General features: G+C 35.8%; 1 protein-coding gene across 1 annotated transcript; it reads left to right on the top strand.

Moving 5' to 3' along the window:
* Positions 1–1,511: 1,511 nt before the first annotated feature.
* Positions 1,512–15,037, top strand: LOC111809358 (lysine-specific demethylase JMJ27). Its single transcript, XM_023695806.2, has 13 exons — positions 1,512–2,572; positions 2,663–2,778; positions 5,422–5,521; positions 5,611–5,752; positions 6,518–6,581; positions 6,670–7,396; positions 8,882–9,211; positions 10,014–10,523; positions 10,886–10,958; positions 11,047–11,132; positions 14,233–14,352; positions 14,525–14,619; positions 14,714–15,037. Exons 1-12 carry the CDS (start codon positions 1,706–1,708, stop codon positions 14,588–14,590), a joined length of 3,201 nt encoding a protein of 1,066 aa, XP_023551574.2. The 5' UTR covers positions 1,512–1,705; the 3' UTR covers positions 14,591–14,619; positions 14,714–15,037.
* The last annotated feature ends 1,137 nt before the right edge of the window (positions 15,038–16,174 follow it).

The following is a 16,174-nucleotide window of genomic DNA, read 5'->3' as shown; positions in this document are numbered from 1 at the left end:
CGGTCGGTCCAACCGTGCTCGCATACAATCCAATGGTTCCATGGGCAGAAGAGGACCTGAAATTGATGCACATTTCTCACAAGCTGCAGGACATGATGCTCAGAAGATCAAAAGGATAAAGAAAAAAGGGCCTATTAATGAGTGGTCCCCTCAGTAGCTCTGTCTCTTGGGCTCCTGCTTGCCCTCCATGGGCTTTCTTCCTCATCAATGAGTACCCACCTATCTTTTAAAAGGAGTACGAGTTCAAAGAGATCGATACTCGTTCACGTGTAAAAATTTTCGATCCAACTCGAGCAAACTATTAAATAAAATGAAAGAGATCAGAGGTCCATGGATCAAAGACTCATCTCTCTACGACCGTTTGCTATAGATAACGTCTTTGCAAAAAGAAGAGATTATTATTTAATTTAAACGTGTAAGTTCAAAATAGGGTGTAACAGAGCGGAAACTCACTGACTCGGGAGGAGAAATTATAGTTTTTTTTCCTCTTACAATTAAATACATAACCAGAACTCAACCAATTAAGATTATCCAACTAAATCCATAAATGTTGGGTTGAGTGATTTTTTTTCTTTTTAATATGGGTTGGATTGGATTTTCTGAAAATTTGAAGAATTCTAGTTAGTTTGGAGGTTGACATTTTTGTGTCTGGTCAACTCCCTAACCCAACCCCACTTCTAAGATTATTATGAAAACTAAGAAGCAGGTTGACATTTTTTGTTGGGTCAACTCCCCAACTCAACCCGACTTTTAAGATTATTATGAAAACTAAGTAAGTTGGCATTTTTCTGTTGGGTCAACTCCCCAACCCAACCCGACTTTTAAGATTATTATGAAAACTAAGAAGAAGGTTGACATTTTTTTGTCGGGTCAACTCCTCAACCCAACCCGACTCTTAAGATTATTATGAAAACTAAGTAAGTTGGCATTTTTCTGTTGGGTCAACTCCCCAACCCAACCCGACTTTTAAGATTATTATGAAAACTAAGAAGAAGGTTGACATTTTTTTGTCGGGTCAACTCCTCAACCCAACCCGACTCTTAAGATTATTATGAAAACTAAGAAGCAGGTTTACATTTTTTTTGTCGGGTCAACTCCCCAACCGACTTTTAAGATTATTATGAAAACTAAGAAGCAGGTTGACATTTTTCTGTCGGGTTAACTCCCCAACCCAAACCGACTTTTAAGATTATTATGAAAACTAAGAAAAAGGTTTGACCTTTTTAATCAAAGTTTTCAAATTTTATGAAATTTTAGTTATTAATACATATAACGTAGATAAGTAGAGTTATTTAAACAATTAAAATAATAATAAAAAAAAACTGGAGTTGAGTTGAGCTGTAAACTTTTGAGGGGTGAAATTCTTTTTTTTTTTTTTTACCCAATCTAACCAGGGCAACAACGCTAGTAATTAATAATTGATGGATAAATTTCCCTCCAAATATTTTTTAACCACAGTAAAATGAAGGCAAAAACCCTCCAAATTTCGGCGCCAGTTTTAGGAAAACAAGTGGGAAAATTTGGAAGTCTACCCACAGTTTCTCCCCAAACCCTCCTCTACTTTTACGATCTTCTCCTTCACACCGCTAGATGCTCCCAAGCTCTCTCTTCTTCTGCTTCTTCATCTTGTTCATCTTATCTCTCAATTCGGCTTCTTTCTACTGTTTCTTCTTTCGATTCAGCTTCCTCTCTCCTTCCTTCCTGTATGGCGCGAGGTAGAAAGAGGCGGCGGCCGGAGACTGTTGCGGAGCGTGAAATTACTGAAATCAAGGAAGGGCGTGGCGATGGAGGGACTGAAGTTGGAGGCGTTGATAATGGAATTTTGGGCGACGGGGAAAACGAGGTGCAATGGGAGACGAAGAGAGAAGAGGAGGATGGATTGGTTACAGAAGGTGAAGATGGAAAGACTCTGCGGCGAACTGAAGGGGAGGGCAATGGCGAGGAGGAGAAGGGTTTTAATGGTGGGGAAGATGGTGGATTGGAATGTGGGGTTTCTATCACGAGTCCGACTAGGAGTTTGAGGAAGAAGGCGAGAGTTTCGTACAACGATGAGGTTTACGAGTTTGACGAGTCTGATGATGATGATAAGATTCCTTTCAAGAATTCTGGGCGAAGGGGTAGGAAGAAGAAGGTATTTTCTCCGAATCGGAATGTATCTGACAAGGAAGACCAACGGAGTCCTATGGAAGAAGATGATAAAGAGGAGATTTCTTTCAGGAAGCCTGGGCGAAGGGGTAGGAAAAAGAAGGGATTTTCTTCGAACCGGAATGTATCTGACAAGGAAGAGCAACGGAGTCCTGTGGAAGAAGATGATGAAGAGGAGATTCCTCTCAAGAAGCCTGGGCGAAGGGGTAGGAAAAAGAAGGTATTTTCTTCGAATCGGAATGTGTTTGAGGAAGAAGAGCAACGGAGTCCTGTGGAAGAAGCAGACGATGTTAGGGAGACAAATTCTGGCGATTCTGGAAATAGGAGAGGCTCTTCTAGAAGGAAACGCGGTGGAAAATATGCGCAAAGAAAGCAAATAGTTGTCAAACCGGAGGGCGAGAAAAGAATCAACAAGTTGGATCCGGAAGTAAGAATTGACAGTTTCTGATTAGTGCAATTCTTTGTTTTTTCTTGCTTATTACTGTTATGATCGTCTTTTTTCCATGTGAATTAACAGTTCATCGAGAAGATATCTTTAATGTGCCATCAGTGCCAGAGGAATGATAAGGGCCGTGTGGTACGTTGTACTAAATGTAGGAGGAAGCGATATTGTATCCCTTGTTTGCAGAATTGGTAGGCAAATCTTCCTTATTTACTTCCAACTTTTTCGCCCTTGTTTATACTGTTAAGTTAGCAGGATTATTTATGCTTGATTGTTTATTTACTTTGTGGATGTATGTCAATGGGCGTGGTGTGCTTATAGCTGGATGTTTATCATGCACATTGTTGAGTTTGTACTCTTACCTTGATGGTGGGAGAGGTGGGGATCGATTAATATGTAGCAAGCAATGCATTGTAGGATGCATATCATTCTAACGTAATGAAGGCCTACATTTAATAGTTTCAGTAGACAAGTACTTAACTGAAAGACTCGCAACGTTTTCCCCTCTCGGTATTTGGTGGGTGGTACAATGCTATGACATGAATATGATTTGGACTAGCACATGCACTTGTGGCCATAAACTGATGCTCTACTAGTTCTTGGTCTCTCATGGTACTAGTGGAATGTTTATCAGTTATTCCAACTGTAGACTGCAGTGGTGATCTCTCATGGTATTGTTAGGACATTCTATCCCACAATTTAAGCTAAATGTGCTTTTCCCCCCTCGTAAGTAATAACTATCATAACCGAAGAAAAACACCAGTGGAGGACAGGAAATCCTCTCTATACGGGGAGTTCATTTACAGGCACTTCACTTATGTTACTTTCTAACTATAGTTCTTAAATTAACGGTTTGGCAGCATACCCACAGAGAATCTGCCCTAGAGTTTCTTCCAAGCTGTTGGGAGACGCATCACTTTAATTTGAAAGTCTGCAGGATTAGGCTAGACCATTAATAAGTGGAAGGGGAACTTGAGAACACATGCCTTTCATTTTAATTTATACTGAGGTCGCACCAACTCAAAGAGATTTAGATGTTGGGATGAGATTTTAAAATTTTTTTTATTATTACTATTATTGTTTCTTTTAATTCTTTCCTTTTTGTTGATTCCTTCCAAGTATATAGATTTATAAAAGCGATTGATTTTCTTGGGAATATTCTTTTCTTTCATATTTTTATACTAACAGTGTGAGGCAGAATCAATTGAAGAATTTGAGATGTATTACTTGCGATTTACTAGAAAATTTGATTGAAGGATCTAGAATCCAATCCTTATGGTCTTCAATGGTTCTTCTGACTGTATCCAATTATGATACTAAAGGAGATCTAGTTCTTGGTCCTAGCATTGGAGATATAAGAAGGCTATTCAGTTAACACCGGTGGAGGAAATAGAATGGTTGTGGATATTGGTACAAAATACCGGATAACTGATGTCCTTAGTGAAGAGTTAAATCTAACCAAGGAATCATTACTTCTCATTTAAGTGCACGGAGCATTAAGCTAAAGAAGTTAGCTTTTTATTCAAGGGCAGCCATACTAAAGTTGTAGAACTATTTTATTTCTTTCAATCTACACCTCATAGAGCAGCTTTCTATTCAAGGGAAGCCACTCTAAAACTGTGGAAGATCTATTTTATTTCTTTCAATCCACACTACACAGAGCAGTGCCTGGATAGCCTTGAGCTAAAGCAGTTGCTTTTTGTTGAAAGAGGAGGCACGCTTAAGTTGGAGAAGACCTATTTTATTATTTTAAGTGACCACATCGGAAACTATTGATGTTTGATAGCTTCCACTAAAGTTTGAGGTTGGAAGGGAAACCAACCAAGGATAGATGGTAAGCATCTTTGTTGCTTCCCTTACACAGATATCGTCTGCTAGAAGAGAGTGATCAGTTTGATATGAAAATCTAGTAATTTGAAATTATGAAACCTTTTGTTATGAGAACCCCTAATCATCAATTACAAAAACCCTCAAATCTATTTGATTTCATTCCCAATGGAAGGAATACATAAGGATTACCTTGATTAGGAGGTAAGGAATGTTGGTACTCTCCTCAAGGTTTCAGCACTCCACAAGCAAGTTGATCAAGCCTACTCAACTGTTCTTGGCATACAATTCAGACTCAAGAATTGCATAATGGTGATGAATCTCTGTCATCAAAGCCAAAAAGTTTCACTCAAAAACCCAAAAGTAATATATGCAATGTTCTTATCATGATTTAAAACTAGTCTATTTAGCTAATTAGCTAAAAGACCAATTCCCCCTTAAACATAGAAGTCATAACTTTTACCCAAACATAACCACCTAAAAATAACAAGTGTATAGAGCTTTGGTTCATTTTCCCTTTAGACCCTCATTAATTGAGTTTACCACTGTTTGTATGGCGGTATTGAAAACCATTTGTAGTTGATTGACTCTTGAGTGCTTGATTGGTCTTCGAGGCAAAGCAAGGACATCCTGGTTCATATCATAGTTTCTATAAGCTGAAGCCTGCACTTAAGACTTTTTCACAAATACAAATTCTTCCAGGACTTAGGACCACAAAACCAAATATTTTTCATACTCTGATTTTATGGACGTTTGAATTGTCATTGAGGAAATAAACATACCCAATCAAGAGTTTGGTGAACCTAAAGGAACCTTTATCTTGAGTTTCTATGTCCTTAAAGCCTTCTTGAAAAGGTTACTTTTTTGAATAAGTTCTTATATCCTAATTATAAAATCAGTAATGTGGTGAAGTTGTAGTTTTTATGTTTCTTTGTTTGTATGGTTTATGGTTTTTTCATTCTTCCCTATCCCTTTGGAAATTACTATGTGTAATTCTTATTCTGCAGGTACCCTCATACATCAGAAGAGGAAATTGCAGAATCTTGCCCAGTTTGCCGTGGGAATTGTAATTGCAAAGCATGTTTGCGTTTAGATGTTCCTGTCAAAGTGAGCCTTTTCTCTGATTCCTTCTTGAGTATTATTTGTTCATTTGATGACGTTCTCTTTTTAAAATTAATAATTTCTTGTATTTATAGAATTTAAAGAACATGGAACCGGAGCTCACAGAAGGCAGCGAGGTTGAGCATGCAAAATATGTACTAAGTAAACTTCTACCATTTCTAAGATGGCTAAATGAAGAACAGATGTTGGAGAAAAAACAGGAAGCTACAAGGCTAGGTACTTTTATGTTATCTATGAATTAGGGTTTAGTCATTGACTCCGTTCATAAGCAATTCTCATTCTTAGTGTTCTAAAACTGTTTAATTTGGAATTCTATTTTTTTTTCTAAAAAATTCTCATATAAATGGACTAATATTTGTACAGTAGGGTGTATTTAAGGAATTTACATTTTTCTTAAGTGCTTAACAGAAACAAAATTTTTGACATGGGAGTTTTGTATAATCTTTGGGCCATTCAGTTATGGAAATATATATTGGTCCATTTCTTTTTGTGGATATGCTCAGTTTCTTGTAATGGATCACGTAGTTATTTTGTTTTCATAATTCTTCAAGTAGCTTTTCTTTTACATCATAGTAAAAAAATAATCAACAGGATGAGTTTATATCTATATATATAATATAATATAACCTTCTTATTTAGACAAAAGATTACATTCAATCAGAGCTAAGATTCCGAGTTTTTCCTTCTGAACGAACCAAGCAGAAATTTGGTTCCTATGGTTAGGAGAAAGTTAGAATTTAGTCTCTATGGTTTAAGAGTAAGAATTCATCCCTATGGTTCTTTAAAACCAAGGGTTTTATTAAACCATAGAGGCTGTGTATGGGGTTTTATCAAACTATAAGGACAAAGTTCCAACTTTTAAAGCTATAGAGACTAAATTTTTACTTTCTCCAAGTCATTGGGACCGAATTTGTAATTTGATGTAGAGAAATTTATATTCAATCATGTTTTACTTCATAATTGGTGGGTTACTTTCGGCAGATTTGCCTCTTAATGATCTGAAGGTGGAGAAGGTAGATTTTGAAGACAACGAGCGGATGTACTGGTACAGGCATTCTTTATAAGATTTCTTCCCTCGATATGTGTGTAGTATTAGTTTGAGGATATTCTGATATCAAAATTTCTATTTGCAGCGACATTTGTAGAACCTCAATTTTTGATTTTCATCGAACGTGTGTTTCTTGTTCTTTTGACCTTTGCATCAATTGTTGCCGAGAAGTCCGCGAAGGAGATATGCGGTGTTGTGAGAAAAAAAAGATAATACCATATACTAATCAAGGATTTGAGTACTTGCATGGTGGAGTGAGTAAAAAAGCCAAAGTGCTTGCTGAGTCTTGTCCTAAAGATGATGTGGAATCAGCATTCATATGGAGAGCGGAGAAAGATGGAAGGATTCCTTGTCCACCACCCAACTTGGGTGGTTGTGGTAATGGTTTTCTAGAATTAAGATGTATATTGGAAGATTCAATCTCTGAACTGGTGGATGAAGGAGAGGAAATTGCCAAAACCCACAACATAAGTGATGTGGATGAAACTGCAGGAAAGTGGTGCCCATGCTTTAACTCGGGTGGTGAAATTGATCTTGAGAGTGGTGTGTTGAAGAAAGCTGCTTCCAGACAAGGTTCAAGTGATAATTATTTATATTGTCCTAGGGGAAGGGATATCCAAGCTGGAGAGTTAAAGCATTTTCAGTGGCATTGGAGCAAAGGTGAGCCTGTGATTGTTAGCAATGTTCTTGAAAATACATCAGGTTTGAGCTGGGAACCCCTTGTCATGTGGCGTGCCTTCCGTCAAATTACACATACGAAACATGGTCAGCAGTTGGAAGTTAAGGCCATTGATTGCTTGGATTGGTGTGAGGTCAGTTTAATTGCTTTTGCTAGACATTGAGATAATTTAAAGCTTCTAATTTCCTCCCCAATTTGTTGTGAGATAATTTCTCTGCTCACTTCAGCTTGAAAATTTAAGGAAACTCCACATATTCCTTCATCAAACTAAACCAGACCCCCTTACCACACTCGTGTGCACACACGGGGAAATAAAGTTTTAACACCCCTCCCTATAGGGAACTATTTTTCCCTTCAAAATTCATTCATAAAAAATATGAAACTTAATCACAGGTTTCTTATTCCACAGATACTGGAAAAAGGGCCATCGTGTAATCCAGAAGTAAAGCCAAAAACTAACAGCAAAAGACTAACATTTTAACCCAAAAATTAACATACCTTTCTGTACCATGCGATTGGCAAGGAAGAAAGTAACATAAAAAGAAAGAAGGCATGCAAAGGAAAATGAATTACGAATCGGAAAAGCTTCAGATATCCAAATGAGTGAGGAAGTGGAAGCCTGGAATGTTATTGAGACCAATTTTAAGCCACGAGGTACTTTCAATCCATCAAGCGTCCATATAGACTAGCCTTGAGTGATGGAGAGAAGCCTGCAACCATATGAGAGTGGAAGAGTGGCTGAGAGGTGGGAGCTGTATTTTGATAGATAGAACAAAGAGGATGGATCAAGGGATACCTGTGTTGTTTCTCTCGTTCAATCCCGTATAAATTCTGAAAACCAAATTAAATTTTGGTTTTCATTTTCCCATGAAGTAAAATTTCCTGAAGTTCAAAAAGGATACCTAAGTTGACCTGTTGGGTTTGGGTTTTTTTTTTTTTAGCATACCCCTAGTAATAGATAAGGAATGCTAGTAGAACATCTTGAGGAAATAAAATGTTTATCTTATTTTGTTTGTTATTTTTTTTAATTGACTGTTGTACTATAAAGCTGTGCTTTATTTTGGTTTCAAATCCTGAAAGGAATTTAATAGCTCTTCTCTGTCGTTCATTCACTTTGCACATTAGGTAAAGCTTGACATTTGGCAAATGAAACATTATTTTTTGTTAGGATCATCTAGGCAAAGAATTATCTTTATCTTGTAGTTTTAATATGATAAATTGGGTTTTAGTTGGTCTGGATGCTGTCGGGTGATTGCATTCCGAATTTCTAACCCTTTTTATTTCTTTTGGTGATTCCTAAAGTTAATAATTAAATGCGGAAATTCTGGAAAACTTCTGGATAGATGAAACTAATGGCCTTTAATCTCAACCAGAAATATTCAGCGGTTTCCGGCCTTTTATGTATAAAAATTTTGTGGTCTAAGATCTATGTACATTTTAGAGATACGGTCTAATTTCAATTTGGATAATATCTATTTTTGAGAATTAATGCGTCCTTGCTCCTTAATACTGAAATATATCAGTTTTCAGCTGCACATGCCTTTTATTTTATAATTATATTTTAGGGTAAACTTTATTTTTAAACTATGTAAACTAATATGGACTTGTTGAATTGCAGCTTGATGTCAATATCCACAAATTCTTTATCGATTACACCAATGGTCAGTTTGATGCGAAATTATGGCCCCGGATACTTAAACTCAAGGATTGGCCTCCTTCTAGTCATTTTGAGAAATGCTTGCCTCGTCATAATGCTGAATTCATCAGTTGCTTACCTTTTAAGGAATATACACATCCTTATAAAGGCAGTCTAAATCTTGCTGTTAAATTGCCGGAGAAATCTCTAAAACCTGATATGGGACCCAAGACATATATTGCTTATGGAGTTGCACAGGAGCTTGGTCGTGGGGACTCCGTTACCAAACTTCATTGTGATATGTCTGATGCAGTATGTCAATATCTAACTTTCTTTCATCTTGTAGAGCTATATATATATTCCCGTTTGAAATTTGAGATAATCAGTATTCCATTCTTCATGGATTTTTTATTTCCAGTTTTTATCAGTCATCATATATGCCAGCATGAGATCGTCTATTACAGGATATGGTGTAGCTAAGACTGTTCCATAGACGATCAGTTTCATTATATCTAGTTCTTGCATTGGGCAGACTAACTCTATCACATGATAGACAGATTTACACATCTTACTGATGTCTCCTTCTGCACCCTATAATTCTTTAAGAATCTGCACATCAGTCAGTTAAGAGAAACCATTTTTTTTTTTTTTTAATGTTTTGAGATTGTTAAAGGGAATTGCTCATTTGAAGAGTATTCTATCATGTGCCTTGGAAATTTTGTTTGAGCTGCTGCTTGAAAATTTGTACTGTGATGAGGGAGGTTGGCTGGTTGATTTCTTAACTTCTGACGATCTAGTATTTCCATTTGCGAGTATTAAAGTCTCAAATCATCTGTTTTGATAACAAAAATTTAATTGTTGATCTTCATTTATCATCATTTAAGAATTTTGGTTTGCATAATGTTTTAAGATTTTTTCTTTAAATCATGTTTGATTGATACTGGTAAGAAATGGTAAATGTTACAGCTTACAGCAATAAAAGTAAACAATATGCAAATCCTATTTCTTTAATGATTGTTATCACTTGTTATTTTACTTCGTTTCTTACCCTTTAACTTGATTAGTTGCCTTGTTTTTACTTGAATCAAAATAATCTTATGCTGGCTTGTTTCAGGTAAATGTTCTTACTCATGTTACCAATGTCACCCTTGAGCCCAAGCATTTACATAGTATTAAAGAATTAAAAGAAAAACATCTTGCTCATGACCAAAAAGAAATTTATGGTGCCACGACTGATACTAATACTGTTGTCAAAAGCAAGTCTTGCAATGACCCTTGTAGCATGACTGAAAATGGGAAGGAACTTGCTTGTGAAGTTGGTCATCAAAACAATAATGCAGTCTTGGAGAATGCATCTAGCCCTAAGAGAGCTGATGCTGAAGAGGGTGATCTTCAAAGTTTGAATGAACCCAATGGAACTGACCCTGATGAGTCTGTAAAGGTAAATCTAGCTGAAGAAACTTGCAGTGATGCAAAAATATCAGAAGCAATGGAAAATTGGGAGGCGCCTGAAGGTGGTGCACTTTGGGACATTTTTCGTAGGCAAGATGTCCCCCTGCTGCAGCAATATCTCAACAATCATTTCAGAGAATTTCGGCATATCCACGCTGGTCCAGTTCCACAGGTTACTATGATCATCAATTGGACTTGTATTCTTTAATTATTTTGATATTAAGATAGCAAATCATCGTTTTTTATAATTACAAATATGCAATATTATGAAGTATCCTTTGTTCAATTGGGCCTCATTGTTTATTCCATTTTGAAGTAAAAAGAAAAAGGAAATCAATTCTCTCCTATCTGCCCAAAATGCTATCAGTTGCTTTGAAGGAAACATAGAGGAATGTTCTACCTTGTGATGCTCTTTGCTAGTTGGCTCAAGCTGTTTGCATTATATTTGAACTGGACTTGTTTTGCATTGACTATAGATTAGAGCAAGCTTATGAAGTAATGTGTTTACTAGGTGTTCTTGCTTTGGTAATCCAGGTGTTTCATCCAGTGCATGATCAGTCATTTTATTTGACTTTGGAACACAAAAGAAAGCTCAAGGAGGAATATGGTTAGACTGTCATGTGTTATTAGGCTACACTTTTTTTTTATCATCATCATTCTTGACAATAATCTTCTTCTGCTTGCTCTTTGTATAGGAATTGAACCTTGGACGTTTGTCCAAAATCTGGGAGATGCTGTCTTTATTCCTGCTGGTTGTCCTCATCAAGTCAGAAACTTAAAGGTATCTATTGTGTTCTTTAAAAACTGATTGATGTGATTGTATGCTTTTTAAAAAAATGTCTTCTTGATAGCAATTCTAATCAGGTAGTTTTTTAGCTCATCTTTCTTTTTTTGTTTTTTTTTTCGTTTGAGAGTTCAATCACATGTGGGGTTGAAGATTCAGACATTTGGGCACACATATTTTAACTTGGTTAGATATTAGCTGGTCCTTATTGCATCTAGAAACACAACTTGGTCAGGATACACAGCCCACATGAACGAACTTGGTTTTTATATATAAAAAAAACTTGATTCTTTTTTTAGCTGATTCTTCACTGGTTGGACCTTTTGGTTTTACTCTTACATTTCAAGATTTGTGTCAGTTCATTATCCATTTATTCAGAATGGTATTTGTTGCAAGTTTAAATTCGAATGCTGTTTTGTTTTTTCTTCTTTTCAGAGAATTTCATGTCCCTTTTATAGGAAAAGACTAACTAAATCCAAATTGATAAATAATCTATTAGATACTAAGTAATCTAAAAAAAATTCCTATAAGATAACTAAATCTACTAATAATCTCTAGAACTAATTCTAAATTATTAACTTAGATACTAGGTAACTAAATCTAAATACTAAGTAGCTAAGTCTAAATAAATCCAACCAATATAATAATCCCTATATACTGGTCAGCCACTAAATCTAAATAAATTAAATAAGATAAATTGGGAAGGTCATAGTTATTTAATGGATTACAAATATCGTTATTAACTAACAAATTTTTTGACACTCTCCCTCAAGCCAATAATGAATATTTCTATTACTCAGCTTGGACGGGATAGACTTGTGTAAATATCTCCCAACTTTAGGGCTAATTTTTTGACACTCCCCTCAAGCTGAGAATGAATATTTCTATTACTCAGCTTGGACGAGATAGACTTATGTGTCAACTGTTTTCGTTATCTAATGCATCACAAATATCGTTATTAACTAACGAATTATACAAATATCTCCCAACTTTAAGACTAATTTTTTTGACACTTCCCTTCAAGGTGAAAATGAATATATCTATTAGTCATCTTGGACTGAATAGACTTATGTGCAATATTGACCTCACGATTTTGACGACATGACTTTAACGGTAGTTATGAATGCTCTGAATAAATTTGGTCCAAGTGGATGATCGGTGGCTATTAAGGCTCTGAACAAATTGTTCAATGGTAGCTGAAGGCTTCGGATAAATTTGTCAACGGTAACTGTGAAGGCTTCGGATAAATTTGTCAACGGTAGCTGTGAAGGCTTCGAATACATTTATTAAGGTAGATGATCGGTAGCGATGAAGATTCCGTAGAAGAAGATCAGTAGCAATGAAGGCTTTGAATAAATTTGGTCAAGGTGGAAGATTTGTAGCTATGAGACTCTGAATAAATTTGGTCAAGTGGATGGTTGAAGGGCAGTGGAGAGCTCTCCGTGCAGTCTTGACAACGATTCGATCATTTGGAAAATTGTTGGAATTAGGGTTGAAGCTTGTTGGGACCAAAAATAGGAACTCCCTTTTTGTGATATAGCAACATTCATTCCACAAACTGCATAACCGAGCAAGGCTGCCCCATCACACTGTACTAGGTCCAATAGCAACCTTTATACAAAGGTTGGCATTACGGTCTATGATCAATAGTGGAATATAGTGGTTGTAGGCGGTAGTGGACTTGATGCGATAGTGGTTTGAGGGTATTCTTGCAGCTTGGAAGCAGAAGTAGAAAGTTGGACTTCGCAATGGTGACCTTGCGATGGACTGTGATACTTGATTGGATGAGTTATTGTGATACTCGGTTGAAGGAAGTAGCAGCGGTTGGTTGCTATAATGCACAGAAGGTCGGAAGCTATGTAGGCTTCACTGATTGAGTTAGGGTTTGGTTTTAGGCTTTGATACCATGTTGCAAATCTATGTAGGCTTCACTGATTGAGTTAGGGTTTGGTTTTAGGCTTTGATACCATGTTGCAAATCTAAATTAGACGGCTGTTTTCTCATGTTGCAAGTCTAAATTAGATTGCTGTTTTGGACTGCTGTTGTTGTTTAGGAAAGACTTGTAAGTAACTAAATCTAATAATAATAATCCTTAATTACTAGGTAACTAAATCTAAATAATAATCTAATACTATGTAACCAAATCTCAATAATAATCCTAGATATTAAGTAATAAATCCAACAAATATAGTTGTAATAGTCTAGGTCAAACTCATCGCTAGTAGATATTGTCCTGTTTGGGATTTCCTTTTTGGGTTTCCCCTCAAAGTTTTTAAAACGCGTCTTCTAGGAAGAGGTTTTCACACCCTTATAAAGAATGCTTCGTCTTGTTTGGGCTTTCCCTTTCAGGTTTCCCTTCAAAGAATGCTTCATTCTCCCTCCTCCCCACCACCAATGTGGAATTTCACAATCCACCCCTTTTGGGGCCCAACGTCCTCGTTCGCACTCGTTCCCTTCTCCAATCAATGTGGGACCCCCCAATCTACATCTTACAATCCACCCCCTTTGGGGCTCAACATCTTTGCTGGCACTCGTTCCCTTCTCCAAGCAATGTGGAACCCCCCAATCTACCCCTTTGGGTTTCAACGTCCTTACTGGCACACCGCCTCGTATCCACCCCCTTTGAGGCTCAGCATCCTCGCTGGCACATTGCCCGGTGTCTGACTTTGATACCATTTGTAATAGCCCAAGTCCACCGTTAGTAGATGTTGTCCTCTTTGGGCTTTTCCTTTCGGGCTTCCCCTTAAAAGCTTTTAAAACGTGTCTGCTAGGGAGATGTTCCACACCCTTATAAAAAATGTTTTGTTCTCCTCCCCAACCGAAATGAGATCTCACAATAATACTCCTAAGCTACTTTCTTATTTAATGGGATTACACAAATATCGTTTGACACTCTCCTCAAGTTTGGTAATAGATAGTATTCATTCTTAAGCTTATCCTTGTTCAGTTTTAAGAATATATATGCCAACTAAAAATGCATTTTTTTTTTGTATTATCAAATCAAGCACATTTGCATGGTACAATATGTATTTTTATTAATATTGATGTATTTGTTAGGCTATTATTCTAATTACGTTCCAATTCATGTTCCACATAGTCATGCATAAAGGTTGCTATGGACTTTGTCTCACCTGAGAACGTGGGAGAGTGCATCCACTTGACTGAAGAATTTCGCAGACTTCCGTCAAATCATTGGGCTAAGGAGGACAAGTTGGAGGTAATTCATCATTATCTCTCATCAACCTCGTCTCGTCGATTAATGTCTGACCATGTTTTTGTTTTGTCGGGAACATATTGTTTATGTGGCTGTCTGATAACCTTTTTATAACAAAAACATATCTGTCTGCCGATTGGAAGCAAGTTTCTATCATGACCTATGCTTGAAACAGGTAAAGAAAATGAGCGTTCATGCTATGAAAGCGACAATTGCTTGTTTGAAGGAAAAGTGCAAGTGATTTGCCTAATTTAGGATATTTCTTATGAGGTTAGTCAAACTATTCTGAATTCACACGTTCATTCGTCTGAGTTCTTGTTGGCATTTGAAGTTGATTTCAATCTATATTTCGAACTCGAAACAGCCTCGGGGGCGATCCTATGACCAGAAGAATGTGCACAAGGTTTGAGTTGGTATGTAGGATGACTAATCCTGAACTTTTGTGATACCAACTGTTTTGTAGCAGTAGAACTATGCCCCATACATTTTGTACAATGATTCATTGGCTCTGTTACTCCCTTGTATGATATAATAGTTCATCAATAACTTATGCCGCTATGTCATTTATCAGCTACGAGATTCGGGGTATCGCTTTCGACCCCTTTTTGGCATTTTTGTATAGATAACATTGCTGCTGCTGCCATAATGGGGAAGTCAAATGCACTAGCATGATATGCATGTTTTGGAACCCTCATACTCCCAAAATTCTATTTCTGTTAGGTTTCTGTTGTTTTGCCAGTTATCACAGAGCTGCTCGGATTCGTACTCGGTTAAAAACCAAGATCAAGACTCGCCAGGTACGTGTCGATATAAATGATTGAATCTGTTTGAATAACACTTATTGAGGGGTTTAGACTCTGCAGGTGCATATCTATCAGTTATGTATGTAATGATCAGATATTGTCAAGAATTTGGCCAATTGAAATATTTCTTAGAACAAAGTATAAGTTACATTAAAATCTTTATATTTTAAGTACCTTTTGATTTAAACCCCTTTTTTAAAAAATATTTTCAATTAATCCAATGATTTTGAACTAATTTATTAACGTTTCTTTTAATTAAAAATGACTTGATAATCTAAAATTATTTTTATTTATTTTTTTAAAACTTCATTCATGCCTTTAAACTTTAAAAAAAAAAAAAAAAAAACCCCATTTAAGAATATTGATGATTTTTTTAAAAAAATTAATTATTATAATCCCTCATTATTTGAATATAAATGGCATTAAGATATCTTACCACTCCTAAATAAAATAATGCATCGTAGACTCTACCTAACTTGTGAGCATTATTTTGTCAATAACTCCGACATTCGTGACATGATATTCATTTTAGAGATGTCTACTTTATCTGTGGTAACTTGGGAGGGAATAATTTTACCGTTCGATAAATAAAGGTCGGAAATAGAATTATATTCTTGCTCCTCCATCCAATTCCTTGCTCGTTTAATATAAATATATTTTAAATATGTATTAAAAAATTAATTAATTAATTTTGAGACTTTAATTATAATAATAAAACTAAATTTTAGGTGGTAGATTGTTAGTTAAAAATTATGTTGTAGTATTAAAATAAAAAATTAAAAAATTATATATATATATATATATTTATTTATTTTATTATGATTATTTTAATAATTTTTAATAAAGATTATATTGAAAAATAAAAACCTTAAAATAATTATTTTTTTTTGAAAAAATAAACCGGTAAATATTATACGCGTAAATATCTCAACTGCAAAATAAATGTAAAATTTTGAAGAATAAAAAATAAAATACATATTTAAAATTAGATGGAAAATCTGATAAATAAAATAATGGAACAA

The sequence above is a fragment of the Cucurbita pepo genome, chromosome 13 (genome assembly GCF_057944985.1).
Source record: "Cucurbita pepo subsp. pepo isolate OVF chromosome 13, ASM5794498v1, whole genome shotgun sequence".
Taxonomy (NCBI): domain Eukaryota; kingdom Viridiplantae; phylum Streptophyta; class Magnoliopsida; order Cucurbitales; family Cucurbitaceae; genus Cucurbita; species Cucurbita pepo.
Note: the sequence above shows the minus strand (reverse complement) of the source record. Positions and strands in the feature narration are given on the sequence as shown.

Coding starts and splice junctions, on each gene's coding strand:
- LOC111809358 (XM_023695806.2), top strand. CDS start 1,706: ATGGCGCGAGGTAGAAAGAGGCGGCGGCCGGAGACTGTTGCGGAGCGT. Junction 10,959..11,046: donor AAAGCTCAAGGAGGAATATG/GTTAGACTGTCA, acceptor CTCTTTGTATAG/GAATTGAACCTTGGACGTTT. Junction 11,133..14,232: donor ATCAAGTCAGAAACTTAAAG/GTATCTATTGTG, acceptor TGTTCCACATAG/TCATGCATAAAGGTTGCTAT.